The sequence below is a fragment of the Raphanus sativus genome, chromosome 9 (assembly GCF_000801105.2).
Source record: "Raphanus sativus cultivar WK10039 chromosome 9, ASM80110v3, whole genome shotgun sequence".
Taxonomy (NCBI): Eukaryota; Viridiplantae; Streptophyta; class Magnoliopsida; order Brassicales; family Brassicaceae; genus Raphanus; species Raphanus sativus.
The window spans coordinates 33,588,952-33,616,636 of NC_079519.1; the positions used below are offsets into that span (position 1 = coordinate 33,588,952).

The 27,685-nt window shown below is 37.8% G+C and overlaps 5 protein-coding genes across 13 annotated transcripts; 1 reads left to right on the plus strand and 4 right to left on the minus strand.

Moving 5' to 3' along the window:
• Positions 1-455: 455 nt before the first annotated feature.
• LOC108828685 (disease resistance protein RPS6) lies at positions 456-13,558 on the minus strand. 5 transcript variants are annotated; one of them, XM_018602440.2, is made up of 7 exons: positions 7,110-7,248; positions 5,330-5,644; positions 4,292-5,221; positions 3,205-4,185; positions 2,612-2,929; positions 1,501-2,493; positions 456-1,422 (listed from the first exon to the last, which is right to left on the minus strand). In XM_018602440.2, exons 2-7 carry the CDS (start codon positions 5,630-5,632, stop codon positions 673-675), a joined length of 4,275 nt encoding a protein of 1,424 aa, XP_018457942.1. In that variant the 5' UTR covers positions 5,633-5,644; positions 7,110-7,248; the 3' UTR covers positions 456-672. The 5 variants fall into 5 exon arrangements, with proteins under 5 accessions (XP_018457942.1, XP_018457940.1, XP_018457943.1 ...); XM_018602438.2 differs by lacking the exon at positions 7,110-7,248 and adding an exon at positions 5,881-6,685; XM_018602441.2 differs by lacking the exons at positions 456-1,422; positions 1,501-2,493; positions 2,612-2,929; positions 3,205-4,185; positions 4,292-5,221 and adding exons at positions 10,840-11,247; positions 11,350-11,643; positions 11,774-12,863; positions 12,959-13,558 and having other exon boundaries at positions 5,485-5,644; positions 7,110-8,767.
• Positions 13,559-15,560: 2,002 nt separating this feature from the next.
• Positions 15,561-20,243, minus strand: LOC108828322 (disease resistance protein RPS6). Of its 2 annotated transcripts, none has more exons than XM_056995107.1 (6): positions 19,647-20,243; positions 18,448-19,564; positions 18,064-18,354; positions 17,596-17,967; positions 15,898-17,163; positions 15,561-15,807 (listed from the first exon to the last, which is right to left on the minus strand). In XM_056995107.1, the coding sequence occupies exons 1-6, from the start codon at positions 20,120-20,122 to the stop codon at positions 15,799-15,801; spliced, it is 3,531 nt and encodes a 1,176-aa protein (XP_056851087.1). In that variant the 5' UTR covers positions 20,123-20,243; the 3' UTR covers positions 15,561-15,798. The 2 variants fall into 2 exon arrangements, with proteins under 2 accessions (XP_056851087.1, XP_056851088.1); XM_056995108.1 differs by having other exon boundaries at positions 18,994-19,564; positions 19,647-20,242.
• Positions 20,244-20,779: 536 nt separating this feature from the next.
• Positions 20,780-21,868, minus strand: LOC108828325 (60S ribosomal protein L32-1). Its single transcript, XM_018601981.2, has 3 exons — positions 21,721-21,868; positions 21,149-21,330; positions 20,780-21,061 (listed from the first exon to the last, which is right to left on the minus strand). Exons 1-3 carry the CDS (start codon positions 21,808-21,810, stop codon positions 20,932-20,934), a joined length of 402 nt encoding a protein of 133 aa, XP_018457483.1. The 5' UTR covers positions 21,811-21,868; the 3' UTR covers positions 20,780-20,931.
• A 289-nt stretch (positions 21,869-22,157) lies between these two features.
• Positions 22,158-24,794, minus strand: LOC108828323 (carboxyl-terminal-processing peptidase 1, chloroplastic). 2 transcript variants are annotated; one of them, XM_018601978.2, is made up of 11 exons: positions 24,352-24,794; positions 24,164-24,283; positions 23,859-23,996; positions 23,661-23,765; positions 23,418-23,586; positions 23,208-23,329; positions 23,047-23,130; positions 22,905-22,943; positions 22,742-22,804; positions 22,525-22,654; positions 22,158-22,400 (listed from the first exon to the last, which is right to left on the minus strand). In XM_018601978.2, exons 1-11 carry the CDS (start codon positions 24,766-24,768, stop codon positions 22,345-22,347), a joined length of 1,443 nt encoding a protein of 480 aa, XP_018457480.1. In that variant the 5' UTR covers positions 24,769-24,794; the 3' UTR covers positions 22,158-22,344. The 2 variants fall into 2 exon arrangements, 1 of the variants encoding a protein (XP_018457480.1); XR_008938281.1 differs by lacking the exon at positions 22,158-22,400 and having other exon boundaries at positions 22,616-22,654; positions 23,030-23,130.
• Positions 24,795-25,033: 239 nt separating this feature from the next.
• On the plus strand, positions 25,034-27,455 carry LOC108828324 (uncharacterized). 3 transcript variants are annotated; one of them, XM_056993852.1, is made up of 9 exons: positions 25,034-25,268; positions 25,499-25,570; positions 25,651-25,738; positions 25,830-26,072; positions 26,161-26,281; positions 26,384-26,515; positions 26,599-26,872; positions 27,008-27,072; positions 27,147-27,455. In XM_056993852.1, exons 1-9 carry the CDS (start codon positions 25,178-25,180, stop codon positions 27,303-27,305), a joined length of 1,245 nt encoding a protein of 414 aa, XP_056849832.1. In that variant the 5' UTR covers positions 25,034-25,177; the 3' UTR covers positions 27,306-27,455. The 3 variants fall into 3 exon arrangements, with proteins under 3 accessions (XP_056849832.1, XP_056849833.1, XP_018457482.1); XM_056993853.1 differs by having other exon boundaries at positions 26,994-27,072; positions 27,147-27,312; XM_018601980.2 differs by having other exon boundaries at positions 25,035-25,268; positions 26,599-27,072.
• Positions 27,456-27,685: the final 230 nt, after the last annotated feature.

Here is a 27,685-nt window from a genome sequence, read left to right on the forward strand (position 1 = left end):
CGAGAACAAAGATCTAAGTCGAAGATAGAGGAAAAACTTGAAAATCAGAAAATAATCAAACAAAAATGTTTACTCAACAAAGCTACAGAGATGAAGTGTTGTTTGTTGTCCGTCAGGAAAAGAAGAAAACTGTAGTAGAAGAAGGTTATTTTGGTTGGTTGGAGAAAAGTATAAAGTAAACTTTAGAGAAAAAAGATGAATTAGAATATAGGAGAGAGTCAAACAAATATTAAAAATAAAAAATAGATAAAAACAAAAAGAACGAACTAGACTTCGTTATAGTTACACTTAATTAGAGAAAAATATCTCAGTAGCAAGAAGTGATCTATAATGTAATAAAAAGTCATAAAGTGATTTAAAATGTAAATCACTTCCTGAGGAACAGAAGCAATCACAGTCTTTACTCATTAGCAAAAAGAAACTTTTTTTTTTTGCCACAAAGCAAAAAGCAAACATTTCACAAAGTAAAGCCCTTTTTAAAAGAAAAAAAAAAGAAATTCCACAAAGTTACTCCGGTCTTTTTTCCGCTTTTTGCGGGACGCTGATAAGGATGTGTATAAATACAAATATGGAAGTGTCATATTAACAGATGACAGACAGATCATAGTTTTAAAGGAGAAAAAGGAGAAAAACGTACAGACGAAGACAGAAATGAAGCAGACATTCAGATTATCACTTTCTTTTTCTCACGTGGCCCTGCTTGAGAAACAATCCAAATGCCACAAAGAAAAGAATACGAGCAAGTAACGCCCAACAGAAACCTGAGAAGCTCAAGTAATACTGAGGAGCAAAGACAATCACACTCAAACTCAATATTGCAAAGACGATCACGCAGGAGAATGCCAGAAAGATATAACCAAAGAAATCTTCAACCCAACTTGAAGATGTTATGTCCTGATTTGTTTCAACATTGGTTCCGTATTCACCAGACTTAACCTGCAACTCATCAGATGCATAGACCAAACTAAAGCCACATTTCATGACCTCGTAACCTTCTAACTTTTTTGTGCCATCTGTCACTTGAAATTCAAACGACGCATCTGTGTGCCTACAGCCCTCCTCATTGTTGTTGTCTTGGCAAATTTTTCTGACATCCAATTTACTGGCATAGCCCAGAAAAACATGAGAAGACTCAATCGTGTTACCTTTTTCAATCCAACCTCCAACAGTGCAACTGAAGCGGATACGGGATCCATTTTTACTTTTGAACTCACAATTACATTTCACAGAAAGACGGTTCCCTTGGTGTTCGTGGCCAGGAAATAGAACCACAGCACATAGAGCTATTCCTGTAAACCTGCTGTCACACCAGTGTGGAGGCAGCTTTGGTTCTAACAAATATCCAGAGGCTCGGTGACTGAACCATGCTGGTACTTCCCATCCAGGAAAGCATGTTCCAACAGAATCTTCCAAAGTAAAACCCTGAAAAAAATACAAGGAGAAAAATAAGAAACCACGGATACCACCAAGAACAAGTAAAAAATTGTAGAAGCAACTGACCCCATCGTATCGACTTCGTGCGTCTAGTATCAACTGGCTTTTCCACTGTGTATAAGATATGATAGAATCTGTTGCATCTTGATCCAGCTTGTTGCAGTTGGAAAAATTGAAGGTGGCATGGATCTGCTCGGTCAGAATTTGAATGCCAAGGGGATTTGCAACTCTTTCCAGTGAATCACAGCCATGAGCATTGAAATACTCGAGTCTTGGCGGAAGCATGGGAACAGATCTAAGCTTCTTGCATTGCTTCACGTCAAGCCATCTCAGATTGTAAAGATGCCCAATGTCATTATGCAAGTTGACAAAGCCATGTCCACTCAAACATAGACGTCGCAGTGAGGATACTCTGTTAACACTTTGTGGCCATTCGCTAGGGCTGCAGTATGAGCCGAAATGTTGGAAAGACATATCTATGTAAGCATGGTCTTGGGATCCAATGAAACACGATATGTTTGGCATCTCATTTACTTCTGTCCCGTCAAAGAGTAAAGTCTGTACATGTTTCATGCTATACCTGATATCTGGAAGATTCTTAAGTCTTGAACAACCAGAGAGTACCAACTCTTCAAGCAATTTTAACTTGCCAAGACAATTGGGAAGACACTCCAACATTTTGCAGTTCTTCAAATTCAATAAGACAAGTCTTTCGAGTTTCTGGATGGCTAGAGGAAGTCCCTTGATGATAGTCCCATCTAAATGTAGAACTTCTAGACTTTCGGAAATTACCTGAAATTCCTTGAGGTTTGAACAATCACTGAGAATAAGTGTTTTTAAGGCGGTCAAATTCATCTGTGGAAGAGACCTAAGACGAGTGCATCCTCTCATGTTCAGGTAAACGAGAGACTTCATATTTTGCATATCCCTTGGTAACTCATCCAAATTTATGCAGCCTTCCAAATTTAATCTCTGAAGACTTTCAGCCTTTGCCAATCCTGACAAGTTAAGCAACTTACTCGAGTGGCTTAGATCTACCCACTTCAACCTTGGTGTGTCCTATAACAATGCATCGAAAAAACACAATCAATAATTAATAAAAAACTACATCTCCCACTTCTGCCAGTTAAATATACAATTTTTTTTTTACAAAAAGAACTGGTAGATAATAACACACCTTAACATCTATCCAAAGACGTTCAACATTGCTGTAAGGCAGCCTAAGTTCAACAAGATTCTCTGGTTTAAAGTCTCTTGGAAGTTCTTCCAATGGAAATTTCAGCCAGTGGAAATATCGGACCTCTTCCAAGGGGAAGTCAAACCCGTCAGGGAACTGCAGTTTGCAGTCAGTTTCGCTTTTCCCAGGACAACATGTTTCATCTATTTTAAGGTATCGAAGATTGCGCATATTGATGAAGGTCATACTTTCCATGGCAATGCTTTGCATTACTTCGGACAAGTCCAAGAATATACCTCTCACATTATTATTCTCCGGCTGGTAATAAATAAAAAGACAACAAGTTAGCAATCTCAAAATGTCTAAAACCACAATCGAACAAGATAATTTATCCAAAATAGAAGCTTTACACTTCTATAAGGTTGATCCTCAACATCGTGATAAAAAAAAAACTAGACTATTCCACTTATTGTTCTCTTTTATTTTATTTTCATATTAGTCAAAAATTCATGATAGATCTGACTTTTGAATCGAACTTTCTTTTTGCTTCAGGGAAAATATTATTGTCTCATTTAAAAGAAGAATAACCTTACCAAACTTTTCATTTCCCTCAACTTGTCGAGTATATCTGTGTACTTCAACAGCCTAAGCCGCCCGGAGGAACCAAGTTCCTTAGAAACCATGTAGACTTGATCATTCATCTCTACCCGGCCGTCACAGATGGTAATCAAGAACTTCTCAGCAAGATCTCTTACTTCACTCACAGAGTCGGGATTTTCAGAATCAAATAGAGTCCTAATAAAATACTCATCCTCTGATCTGAAAAAACACGCCAAGTCAAACAAAACGTCTTTCTGCCGCTCATTAAGTTGATCAATGAGTAATCTCAAGACATTGTTGATCTTCGTATTGGACTCTTCTGAAGGTGTGATGTGATGTCTAGAGCTCATTTCTCCTCTTTTATTTTCTGAAAGGTCGGATCCTTTGCTCCCAAAGCCGTGTCCGTATAATTGAAGCCTAAGCCTCCTTGTAGCATAATTAATCCTCTTTGGAATTACCAGAGTCTTTGCATCCCAACATATATTCTCCCTTTCATCGGTTGCATATACCAAATTAAAGCCACACTGAAGCACCTGACAGCCTACTACATTCTCTGTACCATCTGTCACTTGAAACTCAAAGAAGCTTTTAGTACAAAAGCATCCCTCTTCATCATACCCACCATGTTTGTTGATATCCAACCTACTGGTATAGCCAATAAAGACATGAGATGACTCCATTTCACTTTGTTTGTTACTTATTTCGTTCCAACTTCCGACAGTGCAACTAAAATGGATACTAGACCCGTCGTCCTTCTTGAACTCAAAATTACAATTTACCAAAACACGCTTCCTCTGCTCAAGGTAGGCAGGAAATAAAATAACAGCACATAGAGCTATCCCAGTAAACCTGCTGTCCCACCACTGTGGAGAAAGCTGTGGTTCCAATACTGATCCAGAGCCTCGATGACTAAACCATTCCGGTACTTCCCCTCCAGGAAAGCAAGTTCGAGTCAAAGCTTCCGAGGAAAAACCCTGATAAAATAAATAAAAATTATTAAAGTTAGCTCAAAAAAAAAAAGCAAAAGCTAATAGATGCTTCTCAGAAGAGTGGAATTTCGGTATAGAGGAGAAGAAATACCTCATTGTATCGACTTTGTGCACTTAGCATTAACTGGCTTCTCCGCCTAGAATAGGATATGATATTATCTTTTGCTTCGTGTGTCAGTTTGTAACAGTTAGAAAAATTGAAGACAGCATGTGTCTGCTCCGTCGCAGCTAGAAGGGCGAGAGGATGTGCAACATTTTCCAGTGAATCACAGCCATGAGCATCAAAGTACTCAAGTCTTGGTGGAAGCATCGGAATAGATCTGAGCTTCTTGCATCGCTTCACGTCAAGCCATGTCAGATTGTAAAGTTTTCCGATGTCATTTCGCAGGCTGGCGAAATCATTTCCACTCAAACATAGATGTCGCAGTTCGGACATATCTACAGAAGCTCGGCCTTTTGATCCAGTGAAGCACGATATTTTTGGCATCTTTTTCGCTCCTGTCTCATCAAGACGTAAAATTTGAACATGCTTCATGTTTTGCCTAACAGCTGGAATATTTTTAAGGCGTGAACAGCCTGAGAGTATTAGCTCTTCAAGAACTTTGAGCTGGCCGAGACAGTTGGGAAGATACTCCAACTTTTTGCAGTTCTTCATATTGAACAAGACTAGACTGCTGAGGTTACCGATGGATGGAGGGAGTCCCTTGATTGCAGTGCCATCTAAATGTAGAACTTCTAGACCTTTAGAAATTAATCGAAATTCCTTGAGTTTTGAGCAATTGCTGAGGATGAGAGTTTTCAGAGAGGTTAAATTCATCTCAGGAAGCGACCAAATACGTATGCATCCTCTCAGGTTTAGGTAGACGAGAGACTTCATATTTTGCATTTCTCCTGGCAACTCAGCTAAATTCGTGCAGCCTTCTAGATTTAGTCTCTGAAGACTTTCAGCCTTTGCCAATCCTGACAAGTTGACCAACTTTTTCGAGTGGCGTAGATCCACCCACTTCAGCCATGGTGTATCCTGTGAGAACACATCAGAATTCAACTCCCCCATCAGAATAACTAAACAACTTACTTAGACATCTGATGAAAAAAAATATTGTAAACGATGTCAGAAGAAGACACACACCTTAGCACCTTGCCAAATACGTTCAATCTTGCTGTAAGGCAACCTCAGGTCAACAAGATTCTCTGGTCTGTAGTCTGGAGGTAGTTCCTTCATTGGAAATTTCACCCAATGAAGATATCGAACCTTTTCCAAGGAGAACTCAAGCCCATCAGGAAAGGATAACTTGTAGACATCTTTACATGGCCGAGGACAACAGGAATCATATATTTTGAGATATCGAAGATTGAGCATATTGATGAAGGTGTGTCTGTTTAATACTATTCCCTTTGTTACGTCAGCCATGTCTAGAAAAATGCCTCTCATGCTCTCCGTATCCTGTTAACAAATTAAAAGACAGAAGTCAGCAAAGCTCAGATGAAGTTCACTTAAAAACTAACAAATATGTAGGATTGTTATAACAACTACGTCAAGAAAGTCCATTGATATGGGATTTAGGGACTTGATTTCTTTTATTTCCCAAGAAAAACTTTGCATTCTGTAGAAGAATATCATGAAAACATAGCTTTCATACTTCTCTAGACTTAATTATTTAGCTGCTCTACATTTATCACCTTTTGATTGACCAGTGCATCAATAATTTCCTGAGTAAACCACAGTCTAATTTTCCCTCCATTTTCTTCAATCAATGCTTGAGAGCTATAGATCTTGCCGAACATGTACAGTAGATCATGCATCTCCACTCGGTAGCCGGAGATAGAAATTATGCCCTTATGAGTGAGATCTCTTATTTCATTTTCAGCATCATGGTGTCGTGAGTCTAGTATGCTTCTAACAAAATTATCATCCTCTGATCTGAAAAAACACGCTATGTCCAGAAACACGTCTTTCTGCGTGTCTTTCAAATCATAACCGAATCTAAAAATATCTAAAATCATCATGCCGAGGTCGAGGTGTGTCAAATCACCTTTACTCATTTCCCATAGAGACTCATCTCTCCCATGAAGTTGCTTGCCCAGCAACTTGATAACAAGTGGGTTGCCACCAGCGCAATCCACAATCTCTCTGCATAGCTTCATGGAAGTTACAGTGGGATGAAAGACATGATCACCAAATGCATGATAGCTAAAGAGCTGCAAGGCCTCTCCATATTTCAACGGAGGTACCACATAGGTATCATGAACGAATTCTTGAATCCATGACTTGTCACAAGATGTAATAACAATCTTGCTTCCCTTCTTAATCCAGCTGAGGTCATCCAGGAGATATTTTAACTGCATCTTGTCACTCACATCATCTAGAACAACACTTCAAGAAGTGTCTTTCGTAACCAAGCTGGCTCGTAGTTTTCCGACAGCTTATGGATACCCAAAAGAGGCACGCAACATACAAACTTGCAGTTCCATTTTTCGTGCAGCATCATTGCGAGAGTGGTTTTACCAATGCCGGGCATCCCAATGACTCCAATAATTCGAGTTTCGTTGCAATCAAACTCTAACTTCTGCTCTAATTGCTTCATGCGTTGCTCCAGTCCAAAGAGGGGACAGCCGTTAAGAAAATTTTCGTGATATTCTCCTTCATCTTTGAACATTTTAGTCGATTCTATTTTCCCTGAAGAAGGTAAGAGCGACGGTTTTTTGCCTTCCAGCAACGAAATGCTGCTAAGGATCTTCTCGGCGATATGACTGATGAACTCGCTCTCAGAACTACAAGAGAGGGAGAAAAAGAAAAATATACCACTGAGACTCACTCTCTAGTCATGTATGTCCAAAGACTATAGCAATTTCAGCGAAAAATCTATTTAAACCAATAACAAATTAAAAAAAAAAAAAAATCCAATTACCTATGATCCTTCAGAGAGAAACCGATCCTTGTCGAAACAGACTCCAAAGCTTCCTTCCACTTAATGATACGGTGGTCTCGATGAATTCCCCACAAATCCCATAGCTTAAGACCAAAATCTCCCTCGAGTTCTTTCACCTCTGATAACTCCACCTTGTAGAAGATTGGAATGGTTAAGAGCTTGTCTTCATCCATGCGTTCTTTGATCTTCACCAACTCATTTAAACACCATGTTGATTCCGTATACCTGCTCGAGAAGACGACTAGCGCAATGTTTGAATCCTCAATGCTCTGGAAAGTTTTTCCAAGATCTTCACTCCTCTTCTCATATTTATCTATGAGAACCTTCACACCTCTCGTTGACAAGGCATAAACAAGATGGCTGATGAAGCTGAAACGGACCTCCTCCCCCCAGTAATTTATGAACACTTGATGTTGAGACGTTTGTTTGTTGTTGGTCACCATGGTAGAGATTTCGCTAACTTTTCCATGATTGCTTTGTTCCTTTGCTGGGTCAACCGTCTTGTTATCGATGCTATTGTCACCGCTTCTTGATTTTAAGTATAAAATTTTTCCACCTCGAACACTCTGAGCTTTCATCGCATTTACATCTGATTTTTCGTCCCTGAGAATACCATCAGTTTCACACTCTTCACTATGTTTAGTCTCATTTCCTTTAATGCCTTCACAATCCTCAAGGAGTCGTACACCGCATCCTTTTAATTTGAGTTGAGAGTGATGACTTCTGAGACGAAACCGTATAACCACCTGATAGTAATTCTGTTCAGCAAGTGGAGCATTGTCTTCCTTTATCAAGAAACAGCAATCAAATATAATCAGATGCCTACCAGAAGTAGTTTTCACAAAGTGTAGTGGCGTATAAGCGGAATCAAAATGGTTTCCTGGTCTATCTGTGAACCGACAAGATACATGGATGTTGAATGAAATATGGCTTTTGAGAAACGATTCTGAATCAACCAAGGTGCAAGCCCTAAATCTGAAGTACTGAGTGGGAGATGGCTGAAGTAGAGGGACGGCCAAAGAGGTTTCAGTAGTACGGTGAGTGAAATATAAAGGCACCTCCTCACCTGAAAACTCTATGGACTTGAAGAAAACTGATTGCTGCTGATATAGAGCTTCCTGATGCAATTTGAAGCAGTTGATCAAATTGAGCTTTACTTTTGGGACATAGTCTGTTCCCATTGCCACTACATTTGGACTACCATGCCAGCCAGCTTCAGTCAATGCCCCACAGTCTGAAAAGTCTACTGTCTCAAGATGTTTAAGTTTATAAATGTTTCGAGATACGCATTGTAAATTGTGGCATCGACTCATATGTAGGCAACTGAGACGAGTAAAGATCTCGATCCAACAAGGAACCTCCTCAATGGCTGTCCTGTCTAGATGGAGCTCCGAGATATTGGTTGACATATTAGGAAAACTCTTCAACTGAGAGCATCCACTGAGATCGAGGAGATCGAGTGATTCAAGGTTGATTCCCATGGGAAGAATCGCCAGATTTTCGCAGTCTGTAATGCTCAACTCCTTCAGTTTACTAAGATTCTGAAATGAAGAAGGAAGTTCCACCAAACTTTGGATATTCGATAGTGACAACCCCATCAACGAGGAAGACGACATGTTCATGACGGGTCCAAGCGGCTGAACCAATTAAAAAAGAAAAAAAAAACAATTTAGTGTTAAATGACATTCCTTTGCTTAGTCATACATTCGCAAATTCATTTAACACTCTAAAGGCAAATGAAATAGTTTCGATTGAAAGTATAATCTATCTTATTAAAACAGAAACATTATAACTCTTCTTCTAGGTGGATTTTTAAATTGGACATCACATTATTATTTTTAGTCTAACCTTTCATTTAAATATTTCCCTAAAGAGTTCAATATCAACCATCTATCATTTAATCCACTATAAGATCTATGTCTTACATTATATACATATATTTAAGAAAATATCTATTCTTTCGTTTAAGTATACTAACATTATCATATTTATATTATATCATTAGTACAAATATAACAATCCTTCTCTTTTATTATAGTCAAATGAATACAATAAATGTCTCCAATATAAATATTACACGAGTCTGAATTCTTAAAAATAAAAATATAAATAGACAGAAATAAAAATAAATATTACACATGTTATTAAAAATACAAATATTATAAGAGTAGATTGACAAAAAAATATTAATATTACACGAATCCTTAGCCTGTCATTATATAATTTTGACTATCTTGATCCAATTATCTCCTAAACCAATCGATTCAATTAACCAAATAACTTAAGAACATGTTTCCTCCCATCATCAAACTATAATTATCTTAAACACAAAACCTCTTTGAATTAAAAAAACAATTATTTGGCATCAAATACTGATGAATCTTTAAATTTTAAATAGCTTGACACAAAACTTTTGAAACTCAATACTAAAGATATCAGAATATATTTTCTGTGATGCTGAAATAATCAAGGTTTGCTTTGAATATACACTAAATAGAATATACTAATCGTATACTATTATTTCAATAACAGAAACATCAATTTATACTTTAAAAAATCGGTTGCAGGAAAACCTCTTCACCAAGTTGAGTCTACTAGGCCTAAAATCTCGGTTACAATCAAATATTCACAATCAAATTGCCAGATTTGATAAATCATGAATATGGAAAATCCCATTTTCCAAATTTATTCTACTATACCTAAAATTTCGGTGTCATGATATTTTGTATTTATTATATGTAATTTAATAGATTAGAGAATATTCATTTTCTCCCACTAAAATGTGTATATAAATATTTGCATTCGCATTCATCATTCATTGGACAATTACAAAACATTTAGAAAAAACTCTTAAAAAACACAATATCAAAATCAAATCGTATTGATTAATATTATATTAGTATTTTTTTCACTGCACAGTTACATCTCTTATACACCAACGAAAAAAACTATTAATACAAAAAACAGTTTTAACATTGTTCTTAAACAACATGTTTTGGACAAACTCGAAATTATATAAAACCACATTATGTAAAAAAAGACAAACTCCAAATTGTATTAACTATTATAGAATATATTTTTTGTATTAAAACAAAAATAAAATCCGCGCGATCGCGCGGATCATGATCTAGTTTAAAGGTAAATTAGATGCACTATAATGTATTTATTTAAAAATAAATACCTAAGGCTTTTAAGCTCGAAACTTTCTCACTAAAATCCCTGACGTAAATCTATTAATATAATGGAATGGTCACTCGACCGATTCCAAATATAATTAGATAAACTACAGAGAAAACAATTCCAAAACAAATTAGTGCATGAATGAACGGAATAAATTCCACTCTTTTTTCAGTATTCTATTCCTATCATTCCATTTCTTTTTATTCCATTAGTTCCATTTTAATTTACCAGTTAAGCATACGATCAATTTGTTTAATTTTAAAGCTTACGATCAACATTTTTTCGACATAAAAAATATGCTATTACCCACACAGAAAATAGATAATACGTTATAATATTCAAAACGGTTACTACAGTCTACACAAGCAGTTTGTCTCTACAAACTGATGTTTAAGGAAATGCAACCTCGTGACAAAAAAAAAAAAGATATGCGACCTAGAGACGGTAACTTTTTTTTATCACTAGTAACTTCTAATAATGGTGGTAGTTAAATAAAAGTTGGGGAAAGTGTTAGACTAAAGTTACATACCTGCCCTCCTTCCCACAGTCTATCACTCATCATGTCCTCCATGTAAAGATCAACGCCATCATTTAGACGAAAGTTAGATGGGATTTCTTCAATCGCTGTCTGGCTTATATCCAAACATGAGATGTTGGTTGAGATATCAGGGAAGTTCCTCAACCGTGAGCATCCCCTAAGATTGAACTGACTCAGAGATTTGAGGTTGATTCCAGTTGGAAGAGTCACCAAATTTGTGCAGAATGACATCTCCAACTTCTTCAGTTTATTAAGATGCTTAATGGAAGAAGGAAGCTCCACCAAACTCGAGCAATTGTTGAGACGAAGTGTCTTAAGACTAGTAGCCATAGAGAGATCGGGGATTTCTTTCAGATCTCTAGATCCCCGCAAATCCATAATCTTGAGTCTTTTAAGTGACTGAAGTATAATTAAGTTAAATGTTAATCAAAAGACATTCCAGTTTAAGGTTAAGTAAGCATTCTCATCTTGATACTTATGAAACTTCAACGAAAAACTTACACGAAGTCCTTTCCACAACCTCACCACATTGCTCCTCCGTATTTGGAGCTTAACGAGGCTTTCAGGACAAAAGTTAGAAGGCAAATATCTCATTTGGTATCCATTCAACCTCAATACTGTAAGATTAGGGGGGAAATAGTTGAAATAATTTGGTAAATGCCCTCTAACTTCTTTCACCCGCTGGGAAATGGTCAGAAAACGGAGATTACGCATCCCTTTGAATGCATTCTCATCTATATGCAATTCATCAGCCTCATCTAGATTTAATGATATGCCTAGTATCTTCTCAGTGCCCTGAAATCATAGTATCAATAAAACGAGACCAAGGACATTAGTTTATAAGAGCTACAGTTCAGATTTTATCACATGACATGATTTTAATCTTATAGAGTGCAACTTATGAAAAGAGGACAAAAAAACTTACACTGTTTTTTTCAAACATATTGCAGATATCCTTCGCATCCACAAGGAACTCCCGTTCTCCAGGCTCAGTGGATTGTGAACGGACGATCTCTTTGCCCATTTTTTGTAGCAAACGGTGCATATGAACAGTACCCCCTCTTACATCTAAGAGAGATTTGTCACAAAGATTTCTCAACCCAATATTAACATCCAATTCACTATCTGCTAGTAGCATCTTGATGTCATCGACTTTCTCCCCATTGAAAAGACATGCAATGTGACGAAATATTGCTTTTTCTTTGTTATTTAATTCATCGTAGCTGGCTCTTAGTGTGTTCTCAATTTTTCCATTCAAACCATTTCGAAGCCTGGGCAGCATATCCATCAATTCCTGTTTGTTCCTACCCCGCAAAGACGAACCCAAAACATTAAGACCCAGAGGAAGACTACCGGAAAGCAATGCTATCTCAGAAGCAAGCTCAGTAAAACCATCAGGTGGTTTGTTTTGACTGAAAGCAGAACGGCAGAGCATCTCAACAGCGACCTCTTGAGATGGAAAAGGCACCTCGTATATATGATTAACACCCAGTGATGTCAAAAGTTGCTTATCCGTTGAGGTTACAATGATTTTGCTTCCGCTTCCAAACCAATGAGTTTGACCCGCCAAGGCATCTCGCACCAGTAGATCATCCAAATCATCAATAACGACAAGAGATTTCTTGTTCTTTAGCCTCTTACCGACTGCACCTTGTCCTAACATTGTAGACATAAAAGTTTGTTGCAAATGCAACTTCATGTTGTAGTAGTCCAGGTCGGTTGTACTGTATCTCTCCAGACTCTTCGATACAAAAGCCCTGTCTATGAAAACGCTATTTTCGAATTCATCAGAGTATCGGGCAAATACTGCTCTTGCAATGGTAGTCTTGCCAATTCCAGCGGGTCCCCATATTCCAACCTTCCTCACTTTATCCGAATCCAAACACAAAAGCGACTTCATCCTACTAATATGAGCTTCCATGCCAACAAGGTCATCAAATTCCTTTGATAGACCTAAACCGAGTTTACCTAAAAGATCGTTGACGATTTTTCCTATCAGTTTTTCTTCACTATCCCTGACAAAAGGAGAAGAATCAATGCACAAGCAAGAAACAACAAGTATAGTGTGCATATATTGGTATAAAATAATATGGATTTTCGATAGTTGTACCAGTTCCCAGATTGATAACCAGAGATATTAGCTACATCGGTCAATGCATTCCGCCAAAGCTGTATCTTGTCATCTGCTTTGTTCTTGCAAGTCTCTTCAAAGAGGACTCCGAACTCTCCAGTCTGATTTCTAGCATGAGAAGGATCCAAACCGTAGAAAATGGGTATCACCATTTGCCCTAACTCTTCTTTACTCTTCGCAATCTCCACCAACTCGTCTAGACACCAGCTGGAAGAGGCATAGTTTTCTGATAACACAACCACTGCGATCCTTGAACCACTAATTGCGTTTTGAAGCTCGGGGGACACGGATCGGCCTCTCTCGACCTCACTGTCTTTGAAAACATTGATCGAATTGCGATCGAGCTCCTTTAGAAAGTGGCTCAGGAAACGTGTGCGAATATCTTTCCCGCTGAAGCTGGGGAAGACGTCGTATACCCAACTGGAAGAAGCCATAAGAAGAAGAACGAGTTGGTGGTTGAGATTCTGAGATGAAAATCAGAGGGGAAGTGAGCCCTGGCAATCACCAAGTCGTCGTTATGTTTCTCGGATTTTTCTGATGCGATTTGAGGGTAGTTTACTATTTGTTGACTTGATTCAGTCTTCATCTTTTCCTGACCCTCTTATGTGTGATTTCCTTGCATTATTTTTTTTTTTTTTTGAGTGATTCTTTTTACAACTTACGAGACCATCTCGAATTTTTTTGCTCTACCATAGAAAATATTTACTATAGAGATGACTTTTTTTTCTAATATGACTTTTATTTGCCCAATTAAAGAATAAAATTGACTATTTTAAATGTATACTACTTCTATTTTAAATCTAATAAATTTTAAAAATGTTTTTATAGTTATTTTTAGTTTATTTTCACAAAAATAGTTTTTAAAGAAGAAGATGACGAGAAAATATATTATTAGAAAGTAAAGTATTCATTTAAATTTCAGAGTTAAAAAGTATTATTTGGAGATATGATTTCAAATTTCAAAAAATGAAAAATAAATATTAAAAATTTCGAAATAAAAAGAGATTATTTTGGTTTGAATCTATTTTGTGACGAATTATTTAAAAAAAAATTATTTGAGAGAATTGCCTTAAATTTGATTATTAATTATAAAAATAATTTATAAAATGTTGGATTTAGCCTTAGGTTAAGAATCAATCTCATTTATTTCCCATTTTAAGTTTCATGCTATTACCGTAACCAAAGGTGTTTGTTCCAGTTTTCATTTATTAAAATTCCTTTTACATGTATGCACTTGGAGCTCACGTCCTTGTGCTTTCTTATCAAACAAACACACAAAGCTATTCAAAGCTTAATTGCTTAAAGTTTATTACTCCCTCTGTTTCTGAATAAGTGTCGTTTTAGAGTTGTGCACACGGATTAAGAAATCATTAAATTTTGCATATTTTTCATACAAAAACATCATTACCCATACATATTAACCAATAGAAAAATAAAATACAGAATAAAGTTAATAAATTCTGCATTGAAATACTAAAACGACACTTATTTTACAACGAAAAATTTTCTCTGCAATGACACTTATTGAGAAACAGAGGGAGTATCATTTAGATTCAATATGTCTTTTACGCGATATTGCTATTCTTTTGGTGATTACAGTTCTTTTTTAATTGTTTTCCACCATAAAAATATTTTCCCCTTCCAATGGATTAAACCAGAACCGAGTTGCAATAGTTTAGATTCTGAGCAAGAAGGATCAACGTATCTGAATCTGAAAGATGTGAATGGTATAATCAACAGACCGTATTTCGCTGATGAACATGAGCTTATGGAGTTGCTTGAAGGGGATAAAGCTTACGATCTAATATATACCGTCTCGGAGATCAATAATAGCTCTGTTCTTTTAATGGTCGCTGGCGTCAAAAAAACTCACTGTGACAAAGGCAAATTGAACGGGTTTTGAAAATCAAATCTGACGCCAGCAAGTTGACGGAGACACAACTAGTGGAGGTCGCTAACTCTGTTACTTTCAACATCAGATTTATTATTTATTTTTACCGCAGCGACTGGGAAATCAAATCGGTTTTGTCCAGTCAGCGGTATATTTGCCATGCAAATAGACGTAGTTTTTGGTCGCTCCATATAATCGTGGCGTTTATGAAAAGAACAGGGCTAATAGATTCTCTCCATCCTTAGAAACAAGTTTCAAACAGTTGGGTTTCGTGCAAAGCTAAGAATTTCCAGGTTTTCCAAGAGGCAGTGGAGATGAAACACGTTTAAAGGTTTCTATACGGATGTTTAGGGTTCAAATCCCAGACTATACCATTTCTTATACATTATTAGATGAATTTTTTTTCAGAAGTTCTAAAGTACTGTAAGCAGAGCCGTTCATTGTGGTTGTTTAATGTGGAGAAAGCTTGCCATCGAGGATGTTGCATATACAAAATTGTACGTCGACCAAAGTGTTTCGTGGAGAACTTCATAGTTGAATTATTATCTGTGGAGTTGTTTATAATATCGTATATATCTCGCATATATTGCAGGCTGAGGATCATCATATGTAACCGAGTTAGAGATTATATGATAATGTAAGGTGTGTTATCCAGTGTTAAAATATTATCTCCCTACATATTATTTAGAGTGATCGATCCACAGCCACACGGACAATTTTGATTATATCTCAGTACTCACAGTTTGGACCTTTGTCCAATGCCACACACACGTTTCTTTTAAAACTTCACCGAGCAAACAACAATTCTATGAATATGAAATTCATTAGCTATCCTCCTAGCTAGTATCTTGTTGTTGCTTTAGAATCAGCAAAACATCCATGAAGGTAAAATTTATCGAAGATTTACAATCTAAGATCCAGTGTTTCTTCACGTAGTCTGCACCAAAACAGGTCCAGTAAATGCAAAAATATGACGGATACTAAAATAGTTAAAGAGTATTATGTTCAGTTAATGCCTAGTTCTTACCCGCATGCGCTTGCTGTTTCTCAATGTCTCTACAGATTCGTTAATTTGGTCAGACACATGGCATCCATCATTAACAACATTGCCTTCATCAGCTTCAAAAACATGTGAAATATTTTTATCTGGATTACTCTCCAGAGCGCTATCTCCACACTCTTGGCTGTGTACGGTCTCATGGCCTCCCAAATAACCATTGTTGCTTGTGCTTCCTCCAAAAACATGTGGAAGAATGTTTGGTCTACAAGTTTGGTTACTCAGTGACTGACCGTTCTCGGGAAGAAGTATGCCGCATCCTTTTACTTGAAACTCACAGTCTTCCTTTATGAAAAGAAATTGTATATCCATGTGATGGTACGTAAGTTGATCAGCTAGAGGCGTAATGTCTTTGTTTAGAGGGAAACAACCGTCGAATATAACCAGATGGTTTCCCAACCCCGTTGTTGAGAATCCTCGTGGCAAATCAGTATGATCAAAGTGATTCCCGGATATGCATATAAACCGAAAATGTACCTGAATTTTGAAATGATTAATACCAAATGTATCAAGAGGGAATTCACACGAGGCGCAGGCCTTAAATCTGAGGAATGGTTGGGAGGGAGAGATGTGAGGTAGAGGGATATTGGTGAGAGAGGTTCCTGTAGTGCGGTGAGTGAAATATGAAAGCACTTCTTCACCTGATAGTATTACTTGCATGGGAACTGTTTGTGGTTGAAATAGAACTTTAGGATCAAAGTTGAAGCAGCCAACGAAATTGAGGTTGACCATTGAGATAAAGCGGTCAGGAAGATAAGAAGCCTCGTCAGGGAGACTAGAGTGAACATAGTCTGGCGTTATTGCCACAAGGCTTGGACTATCATCCCACTTAGCTTCAGTCAATGCCATGCAGTTCGAAAAGTCAACCTTCTCAAGATGTTTCAGTTTTAAAATGTTTAGGGATACACGCCTTAAGTTGTTGCAGTTCGCCATATTTAGATCTTTGAGCCTAGAGAATTTCTCAACCCACCAAGGAACCTCTTCTATCGCTGAAAAGCTTAGATTGAGGTATTGGATGTTTCTTGAGATATTAGGAAAACTCTTCAACCGTGAGCATCCGGAGAGAACTAGAAATTCGAGTGATTGGAGGTTAATGCCTGTTGGAAGAGTCTCCAGATTTATGCAGTTTCGAATGTCCAACTGCTTCAGTTTATTGAGATTCTGAAATGAAGACGGAAGCTCCACCATACTTGGGATTTCCGAGAGACACAACCTCGTCAAAGTGGGTGTAAACGGCTGAACCCAAAAACAAAATAAAATTTATTTTGAATGAAATCACCCGGTAATTTTAAAGTTTACTGTTTGTCAGTTGAAAAGATTACTACAACTATATCTTTTTATTCTATTTGCTCAAATCCTGCTAAGAAGATGTATACTTGCATGTTTTAAAAGTTGTTTAATTCAGTTAAAGATATGGAAAAACTGTTGTGGTTTTTTTCCTCAAAAAGTAGTAAATCTAGAACCAAGCTCAAAAAGTAAATACGATTTAGTTTTGAATATTTTTAAAGAAAAATCAAAAAATGCAAAGAAAGTTTCATTACCTATGTTCTCCTACATGTAACATCCGATGCAATTTTTCTCTTATTTTTTTTAATTTTTGCATATATTTATAAGTTAAGTTTGGAACTACATTTCAGTTAAAAAAAAAAAAAGTTTGGAACGACATACCTGCTGCACTCCTTCCCATAGGTTCTCACTCTTTAGGTTGGTCATGTTAAGCACATCAAGACTCAAATTAGAAGAGGACTCTGAGATGTTGGTTAAGATTTCAGGAAACCTTCTCAACCGTGAGCATCCAGAAAGAACAAAGCCGTCAAAAGAGTTGAGATAAATCCCAGTTGGAATAGTCTCCAAGTTTGTGCAAAAATTCATTTCCAAATCCCTGAGTTTTTTAAGATTCCGAATAGAGGAAGGAAGCTCCAGTAAACTCGAGCAAAAGTCAAGACAAAGCCTCTCGAGCTTCATGGCCTTCGAAAGATCTGGGATTTCCTTTAGGTTTTCAGATAGGGTCAAATCTATTTCCTTGAGACATGTAAGTGACTGTACCAAAACAAACAAACAAAAAACACATAGTTAATTAGAAATTACACATCGGGTGACAACTAATAATCTAAGCCATATTGTGGCAAAACTTACCGCAACTCCTTCCCACAGCTTCTCGAGATTGCCTTCACGCATCACAAGCTTGATGAGATTTTCAGGATTGAACTTAGAAGGCATACATCTCATCGGATACCCATACCAAGACAATAATCTGAGACTAGGAGGCAAATAGTCGAAGTTTTTGGGTAAGTGCAATCTAACAACGTTACATCCGAAAATTTCTAGGAAACGGAGATTACGCATCCCTTTGAAGGCATTCTCATGTACATGAAGTTCATCAGTCTCATCCATCATCAACTCTATACCCAAAACCCTTTTGGTACCCTGAAATTATAAGATCAATAAACGGAAACAAAACTAGTTAGCTTAACAATAAAATAACATACATATATGAAAACAAGCACAATAAAACTTAACAGTATTATCTTCAAGTACATCCCAAATATCCTTCGAATCCATAAGGAATTCTCGTTCTCCAGGTTCATCGGACTGTGTACGGACGATCTCTTTACCCATTTCTTGTAGCAAAGAGTGCATTTCCACAGAATTGTATCTTTCATGGATAAGAGATTTATCAACTAAATTCTTAAGCCCAATATTAACATCCAAGTTGCTATCTTCTAGTAGCAGTTTAATGTGATCAACTTTCCTCCCATTGAAAAGACATGCAACGTGACGAAATATTGCTTTATCTTTCTTGTTAGTTAACCCGTCATAGCTGACTCTTAGTGTTCTCTCAATCTTTCCATCCAAACACTTTCGAAGCCTCGGCAACATATCCAGCCAGTCTTCTTTGTCCCTGCCCCTTAAATTAGAACCCAAAACGTCAAGACCCAATGGAAGGCTACCGGCACAGAATACAACTTCAGAAGCAAGCTCTTTAAAACCATCAGGTGGAGAATTCTTTCTGAAGGCAGACCGACAAAACATCTGGAGAGCGAGTTTATAAGAAGGGAGATGTACCTCGTAAATGTGATCAATGCCATGAGCCCTTAAAAGATGCTTATCTTTTGTAACCACAATGACTCTACTCCCACTTCCAAACCATTGAGTTCTTCCCGCTAAGGCATCTAGCACGTCTTGATCATCCAAATCATCAATAAAGATAAGAGCTTTTCGGTGCCTTAGCATCTTTTCCACTGCACCTAGATGGTCTATCTTTATATACCTCATATCTAAAACTTCCGCTAGAAAAGCTCTTTGCAAGTGCAATTTCATGTTATAGTCACCTAGATTAGCTCCTCTATAAAATTCCATGCTCTTGGATATGAAAACTTTATCTATCAAAACACTACTTTGGAACCGACGAGAAAGTCGATTAAATAGAGCTCTTGCAATGGTAGTCTTGCCGATTCCAGAGGGACCCCATATCCCGACCATTCTCACTTCCTCGGATTCCAAATCAAGCAATGAACTCATAGCTCTGATGTGATCTTCAATTCCAACAAAATCCTCAACCTCATATGATGGAGATAAATTCAATTTACCCAAAACATCATTAGCGATTTCCTCGATCATCCTTGCTTCGTTATCCCTAAGGAAAAATTAAATTTCAAATTCCACAATCATGTTTGTTAAACAATAAATAATATATATATATATCCATAAATTTGTACCAGGTGACACTATGATATCCAAGGATGTTAGCTACATCAATCAAAGCTCCCCTCCATCGAATGATCTCGTCCTCTGTTTTATTTTTGCATGTCTGGTCAAAGATCTTCCCGAAGTCTCCCGTCTGTTTCCTCACATGTGAAGGATCCAAACCGTAGAAAACCGGTATGACCATTTGACAACACTCTTCTTTGCACTTCACAATCTCAAGCAACTCATTCATACACCAGCTTGAAGAGGCGTAGTTTGTGGAGAAAATGATCACCGCAATCCTTGAATCCTTAATCGCTTGTCTAAGCTCCGGACCAAGCGATCGGCTTCTCTCGATCTCATTGTCTTTGAAAGCAATGATAAGTTTCCGATCTAGCTCCTTCATAAAGTGGCTGAGGAACGTCTTGCGGACATCTTCTCCACTGAAGCTCGGAAAAACATCGTATAACCAATTGCGAGAAGAGGATGACGAAGAAGAAGAAGCCATACAAGATTGTTCAGATAAGATCAGAGAAGATGTAGCAATTGCATGTGTGTTTCTGCGACTTTTCAGCTGCAACTTGGGCGGAAGTTTCCTCTTCTTGACTATTTGGTGACTTGATTACATCACCAACCAACATTGTTTAATATTTAAAGTTTCTCTCACATCACAAGTCAAAAGTTCTGGAACAAGACAGTGAAAGTGATCTCATCTGGTTTTATGTTTAACTGAATCATTTGGTCCCGCTTTCCTCGTCATCATGATCGTCTATGAACACCGAAACATAATCTTTTTCATTTCCACAGAAACTGTACATGACTACACCTTCACTGCAGCTCTATGCATTTCTTTAATCCCCTGGGAAAGGTTGACTGATTTGGTAAGTATCCATAATTTTATCCCTACCCCATAGAATTCTCTTGTCCTCTGTTTTATTTTTGCATGTCTTGCTAAAATCTTCCCAAAGTCTCCGGTCTGTTCCCTCACGTGGGAAGGATCCAAACAGTAGAAAACTGGTATCACCACTTGACCATGTTCTCGCGGTAACGTCGCTTCGAAACATATTCGATGTTTTTAACTTTCTAACAAAATAAACTTCGACTGACTCGTCTGGAGAAAATTTAAAAGTCAGTATCTTACAGATTTGGTCTAAAAGTTTGAAGATTCGGTTCAATGTTTTACTTTTAAATATATGAAACTGTATTATCGAATGTAAAACAGATTATGAATAAAACAAACTTAATACGCAAAATTAAAAAAAAAACGGTCTGAAATTGTCAATGAGAGATGAAAAGTAAACCCTAGGGCTTAATTTTTTACTCGTCTTCCTGGCTACGCAACCTAGCAAGCCTGTTGGTAACGACAATGTCTAGCTGAGAAGCTCTCTCAACAATTGCTTTCCTCTTCTTCGTCGAAACATTGTGAGCAATCTCCGCACAGTACGTCCTGAGAACCCCAAACAAACCATAAAAATAATCAGCATTAATAATATGTCTCAGACATGAAAAAAAAGGAGGAATAGATTAGAGGAACCTGTTGTGCATCATGAGCAACTCAAGATCGGCAGAGTTGTGAACGACGAATTTCTTGAAACCGTTGGGGAGATAGTGACGGGTCTTCTTGTCGGATCCGTAACCAACATTGGGCATCAAAGTGACACCTTTGAACTTCCTCCTAACTCTGGAATCAATACCTTTTGGCCTCCTCCAGCTTTCCTGAACACATTTTACAAAACCAAAACCTTGTCTGAGACAACAACAAGGAAACAATACGGTAAGAACAAACTCAGCAGATTGTCTGATAATCTGAAATGTAAACAGGGTTTAAAGTAACAGTAAGCTTATTGAAATAAAGCAATCTGTGTCGCAAGACCTGTAAAGAGTGTTTACTATACGCCCTTGAAAAAACGAAGTGACCAGAAACAAAAGTTTAATTCTAGCCACCAGATACCATAGGGCACATTATATAGAGATGCAAATGAAGATTGAAACTATCATCAGTAATCGTTAAAGTATCACACAAAGCTATGAATCAACAGGAAGTAACGAACGGCTACAATAAGAGGTTTATACGAATGAAAATGAAGACGAAGAAGAAGAGGTTACCTTGACGGTGATTCTACGGTCGCTCTGGGGTCTGATGAACTTGGCAGACCTCTTCTTCACCACCTTCTTCGTTAGCAACGGTACCGCCATTTTTGCTTCCTTTGCGTCAGGGATGGGAGAGATCTCAGAGGCGTTTTTACTTGACAGCGGACAAAAAAAATTTATATTAAGTGTTTCCTAGGGTTTCTGATTACACATGAATTGGGCTCATGCCCATGTTATGGGCCCAATATAATTTCTTTACCGGGCCGCTGTTAAACTATGAAGTAATATTGAAGTTGTTCAAAGCTGCTGCTTCTCCCTGGTGTCTGAAGGGGCTACTAATAACTTGGGTTTGAGACAAATGACTATGGTTTTGCAGAGTATTAACCAAAAATATTAATTTGACAGCCAAAAATGTTTCTTTTCTTTTCAAACGTCCAAAATTTGGCAGCGTATTTTTACACATGAATAAAATTATTATTTAAATAGCTCTTACAATTTTGTGCAAATATCAATCAAACCTCACACGTCTTTCTAATTTTAGACATCAAAGGATTTAGAAGCTAATCGTTTGATTTTTTGTTTTGTGGTTTGGGGAAAGAACAACAGGAGATATAGTCTTCTGATGAAGGTCATCACGTTTCAGCTTTGTTGGAGAGTGTTGCACTTAGACAAACGTTCTTTTACTTCATCCCAAGCTGCTTTGGTCAAAATTCCCGTATCATCATCCAACGCAATATTTAAAACGAGGTTAATGAGTAAATGTTCAAACGATCCACGCAAAGAAAAAAAAAAAAAAGATTCAAGAGTTTTTAAGTAAACCTGGTAAGCTTCTGAAATCAGGTTCAATTCCACCACCATTAATGTCTATATGGTTAGGTGTGACATACTTTCCTATTGTCACAACAACCCCTGAACCATCCCGGAGCTCGAACACCGATTGAATCAAACCCTGAAACCAGTAAATTCAACCCACAAGAACATGATCACAAACATATTCAATATAATATTATTAAAAGACTTTGGAGTTTGTAGTAACCTTTCCATAAGTTCTTTCGCCCACAAGAACTGCTTTACAGTTATCATGAAGTGCAGAGGCCACCTGGGAACCCAAACAAAGAAAAAACAGACAAAACACTTCGTTTAGTGCTCCAAAAGAAGAAGAGTCTCCGTGGCATATATAGCTCAATGAGATTACTCACAATTTCACTAGCACTTGCTGTTCTGTTATTTACCATTACCTGCAACAACGATAAGGATTCTAATCATCTCAAATGCCAAAGAAAAAAGAAAGAATTCTAGTGTAAAGAAAAACTAAATGGCTTACATGATCAAATCACATACAATAAGAGGGGCAGTGATCAACGGTTGTTTATCTGCAACAATAGTCTTTTGAGTCTCCGTGTCTCTCCCGGCTGTGTATATCACCTGTTACCCAGTTGAAAACATACAACAAAAGTTTTTAAGTAACTTTCGATGGATCTCTTTTATATTATGTGACTTACCGTATCCCCTTCGTCTAGGAACAGCTTCGCAGTTTCTATTCCAGCCTGCACAAGTCCACCAAGGTTATCTCTAAGATCCATTACGAAATAAGACGCACCCTTGTCCTGGAGTCGTTTCATTGCTGCAAATACACAGAAGTTAATAAAGGGATAGAATCACATGTTGAAAACTTTAGATGTGACAGGACAAAACATTTAAAAAGACTTTACCAATCACCAAATCTTTTCTAGCCAATGCATTGAACTCTTTTAGACGGATATACCCAACAGAGATTTTCCCGTTGTCAACTTTCTCCAGACGATAGGAGACTGGAGTCTGCGCATTAACTTGCCTCTGGACTTTAATTGACCTAAGAGATCCACATTTTCCATGCTTCACCTGCAATACGAGTACACATCATTAATCTTTAGTCATGGACTTAGTTTTTTTATCTTGTGACTATGAACAATAACCTTGAGAACCACAAAAGTTTTACTAGGGCCTTGTAACAAAGATGATACTTCAAATGATGATTTCCCACTGACATCAACTCCATTGACAGCAATAATCTCATCTCCCTAGCAAGAGAAATGCATTACACATTCTTTAAGTTAAATCATCAACAACAAACAAAAAACTACTAGAAAGAGACTAAACTTAGTTTTTTAAACCTGTTTCACGCCAGCAATGTCAGCAGGACCGTCCAACACAATACCAAGGACCTTCAGCTTTGCATTTCCACCACCATCAGAAACTTCTCTAAGATTTATCCCAATACCCGTGATGTCGTACTTCGACATCCTGGAGAACTTCAACAAGTGACACACAAACAAAGAAGATCATACAAGATGAAATGTGATTTTTTTTTTTTTGATGAAATGTGATTTGATTGTACACAAGTCTCAAAACCAAAGAGACGTGTAACTTGTGACAACTTAAAGACTCCTCCATACAACCAAACTCATAGAATCCAAACCTCATCTGGTGAGAGAAAGCGAGTATACTGATCACCCAAACTTCCCAGCATTTTCTTAATCACTTCATGAGCCTTTGACCTACTCTTAATTGGACTACTCAACATCTCTTCCTTCTGTTTCTGCAAAGCAACAACAAGTATAAAGATTCAACCTTTACACATAAAAGCTTCTTCCTTTATCTAACTACCTGCCAAGTCTCAGGAGTCCATGTATTGCTTCGAGCATCGAGAAACGCGTCGTTAACAATCTCCCAAGCTTCTTCAACAATCCCTTTGTTAGTTACTAACTGAGGCCTGACGTCATCTTCTATCACATCGGCATCAGCTTCTTCCTCGTTAGGGCAGTCTTCCGGAGAAGAATCGGGAGATAGCGAAGGCGGGGTCATAGATAGGTAAGGATCGATAGAAGCTGCGACGGAGGGAGCCGGAGCCGGCGACGAGAGTACGAGAGTGAGCGTGAGAGCTCCGGTTAGGGTTCCGATTACCGATTTTTTGAAAAATTTGTTCAGAACAGAGCAGTCGATTTTCGACGGGGGTGGATGTTCCCGTAACGGCGGAGGTGACGTGGCGGATAACGGCGAGGAGAATGGGAGTAAGAGCCTCATCTTGTTTTAACGGTTTAGTTTTTTTTTTTAATTTGCTGGTAACAGATATATGGTACAGAGTATTTGCAAATATATCCTCCTACCTTTTAAGTATTAACTATAAAGATACTAACTTTATAATTTACATTATTTACCAAAAAACAAACAGAACGTTGACTAAAATGGAATTGATGTTCAATGTCAATTATTACTTCAATAATGTGTGGAAATTAATATATAATTAATTTGAATATATATTTTTCTCGTATCCGAAAAGAACTATAAAGCTCAAAGAGTGAAAGAGTGAGACAGAGAGGGAAAGTAACACAAGAAGGTTTCTTGAGACTCAAGAAGGAGCGAGAGAGAGAGAGAGGATCCTTTCTGTTCCTTCTTCTTCTGCACGCGACTGCGAAAGAAAGCTCGCAAAGCAATGGCGGGGAAAGAGGAAGACGTCAACGAGGAGGGTATGCTTGGGGGATTGAGAGAGATGGTTCAGCAGTTGCAGGAAATGATTTCTCAAGGTTTTCTTCCTTCTCTTTCTTTCTAGGGTTTAGGATCAAAGCAACGCCCTTAGGATCATCACTTGTTTGTTTCTTCTTTTCGTCTTCTGTGTTTGTTTCTTTTACTTCTTTCTTGTACAGTTTCTGCCGCATCGCTCTGTTCTTATTATATTCAAACCTCGTTTTGCTTCTTGGTTCTTGTTCATCAAGTTCTTTTCTGATGACGTTGCTTCGTTTTCACCTGTTTCCAGATGAAGTTGAGAGCAACCTAAACGAGAAGAAAGATGTTGGTCAAGGTGGTGAGAACAAGCTTAACTCAGATGGTAATGAGACTTATATATCTTTGTGGCTCTGTATCATACAGAAAAGTCTTTAAAACTTATCACACTCTGTGTTGGTTCAGAGACGAGTAATGAGCAGCAAGGAACCAGTGATCATCAGTTGGCTGGTTTATCTACTACGTATAACGTCCTTGTTGCATACAAGCAGAGGTTTGTTCTTTTCATCTCCTTCTCTCCCAGTCTCTTGTTAAAGTCCAGTTGATTCATCTTCACCGTTTGTAACACTCCTTGTATATTGCAGCGATGTAGCAAATCTAGAAACCAGGAATGTGCCAGTAAGCTCGGGTGAAGCAGTGTCTTCCTTGTCCGTGCCATCTTCTGAGTTGGCATCCAAGTACAACTTGCCTGATGATGAACAAGTTACTAATCCAGTTGATTACTCATCTAGTGACTATGATGCTATAAGAGATCAGCTCTCTCAACTCTCTATAGAGAATGATGATGACTCAGATGATGCGTCACTCAAACAGTACGTGAGCAAAATGTAAGAGGCGCTTCTCCAGCTCTCTCTCTCCATTTTTTATATAGATGCTCTTTTTAATGATCTCTTAAATGTTTTTTTTTTCTCACAGAGATTCCGCCTCCTCAGACCATCTTGAAGCAGAACAGGCGCAGTATGGAACTCATGAGCATGCTCCTGTGAATCCTACGCAAGCTCCTCCTAAACCAAGACTTCAGAGGCAGAACGCTATGGTGAGATCATATCATGGCTTTTCTTGTCTCTTTGGCTCTTTATATATATATAGCTGACTCAAGATCTTGTACGTAAAGCTTGTGTCTTCTATATGTTTTTAGCCACGACAAAGACACACAAGAGAACTGGATCCTGGATACTCAGCTTCTTATTTGAATCAGTCAATGCCTACAAGAGATAGCATTACTTCTGCATCTTCACATGGTCGTAGGCCACCCATCTCCATGACCAAGGTGAAGTCTTTTTGTCTAATAAAGCATTATTCTTTTTACATTCTTTGATTCATACTTTTAGTTTGGTTTTCATTTTGGCGCAGGCATTGACAACAGCTACTGACTTTGTACCACAGAGGAACCAACAAGCAATGAACCCACATTACTCTCAGCGTCAGGTTCTTTCAGGGCAGTACGGTAATATCATGAACGAGGACTACAACAACATGCCACCATCAGCAGCAGCATTTCAGCAACATGGTGGTAGTAACATGGCGTATAATGGTAATATCACGAACTCTCCTTACTTGCCACCAGCAGCAGCAGCAGCACCTCAGCAACTCGGTGGTAGTACCAACAACACTTCGGCGCATTATGGTAATATAATACCAGAACAGAACGAAAGCAACAACTACAACATGCCTCCTCAGTCAGCTGCCTCTCATGCTGCTCCTTATGCTTACGGTTCTGTTAACATCTTTGGCACTTACTCGTCGAGTGATGACGTTGCAGACTCGAGGTTTGGCTATGAAGGTGGTGTCTCAAGGAACCACTTGCCACCGATTCAGCAGCGTCAGGTGAAACCCCATCAAATCTCTTTTAGGGTTTGGATGACTTGGCATATAAGTAACGCTTGTTGTTTTGTTCACAGAGTACTGGAGATTCAAATGTGTGGCGACCTAGTCCCAGACGTATCCAACGACAGCAGCAGCTTCGAAGTGATTTCTTTGCATCTCTGAACCAACAAAACGATAGGAGTGATCCGTCTGACCAAACCCAAGAACGGTCATGGCCCAAGAGAGACAACTAGAGTGCTCAAAATCAACCATACCAATGACTTTCTTTTAATGGCTTAAGCTGGGTTACTTTGTTTGTGAGAAAAAACTCAAATAATGTCTTCTGGATGTACTACGTTCTATGTTTCTTTACTTTTTGTTATAATAAAATGTTGGAAACTAAATATACACATGACTGTTAAGTAACAAAATGTATAATGGTTTACCACTAATATAGAAGTGACAGATGATGTAATATTCAAAGCAAATAATAGAGTAAATCTAGAAGGAAAAAAATGCATGTTTTAACACTAGAGTGGAGATATATGAATGGTAGAAGATGTAGTAATACTTAAAGCAAATAAAGAGTAAATCTATAAAAAAAGAGGTCATTTTTAAATAACAGTACAGATGT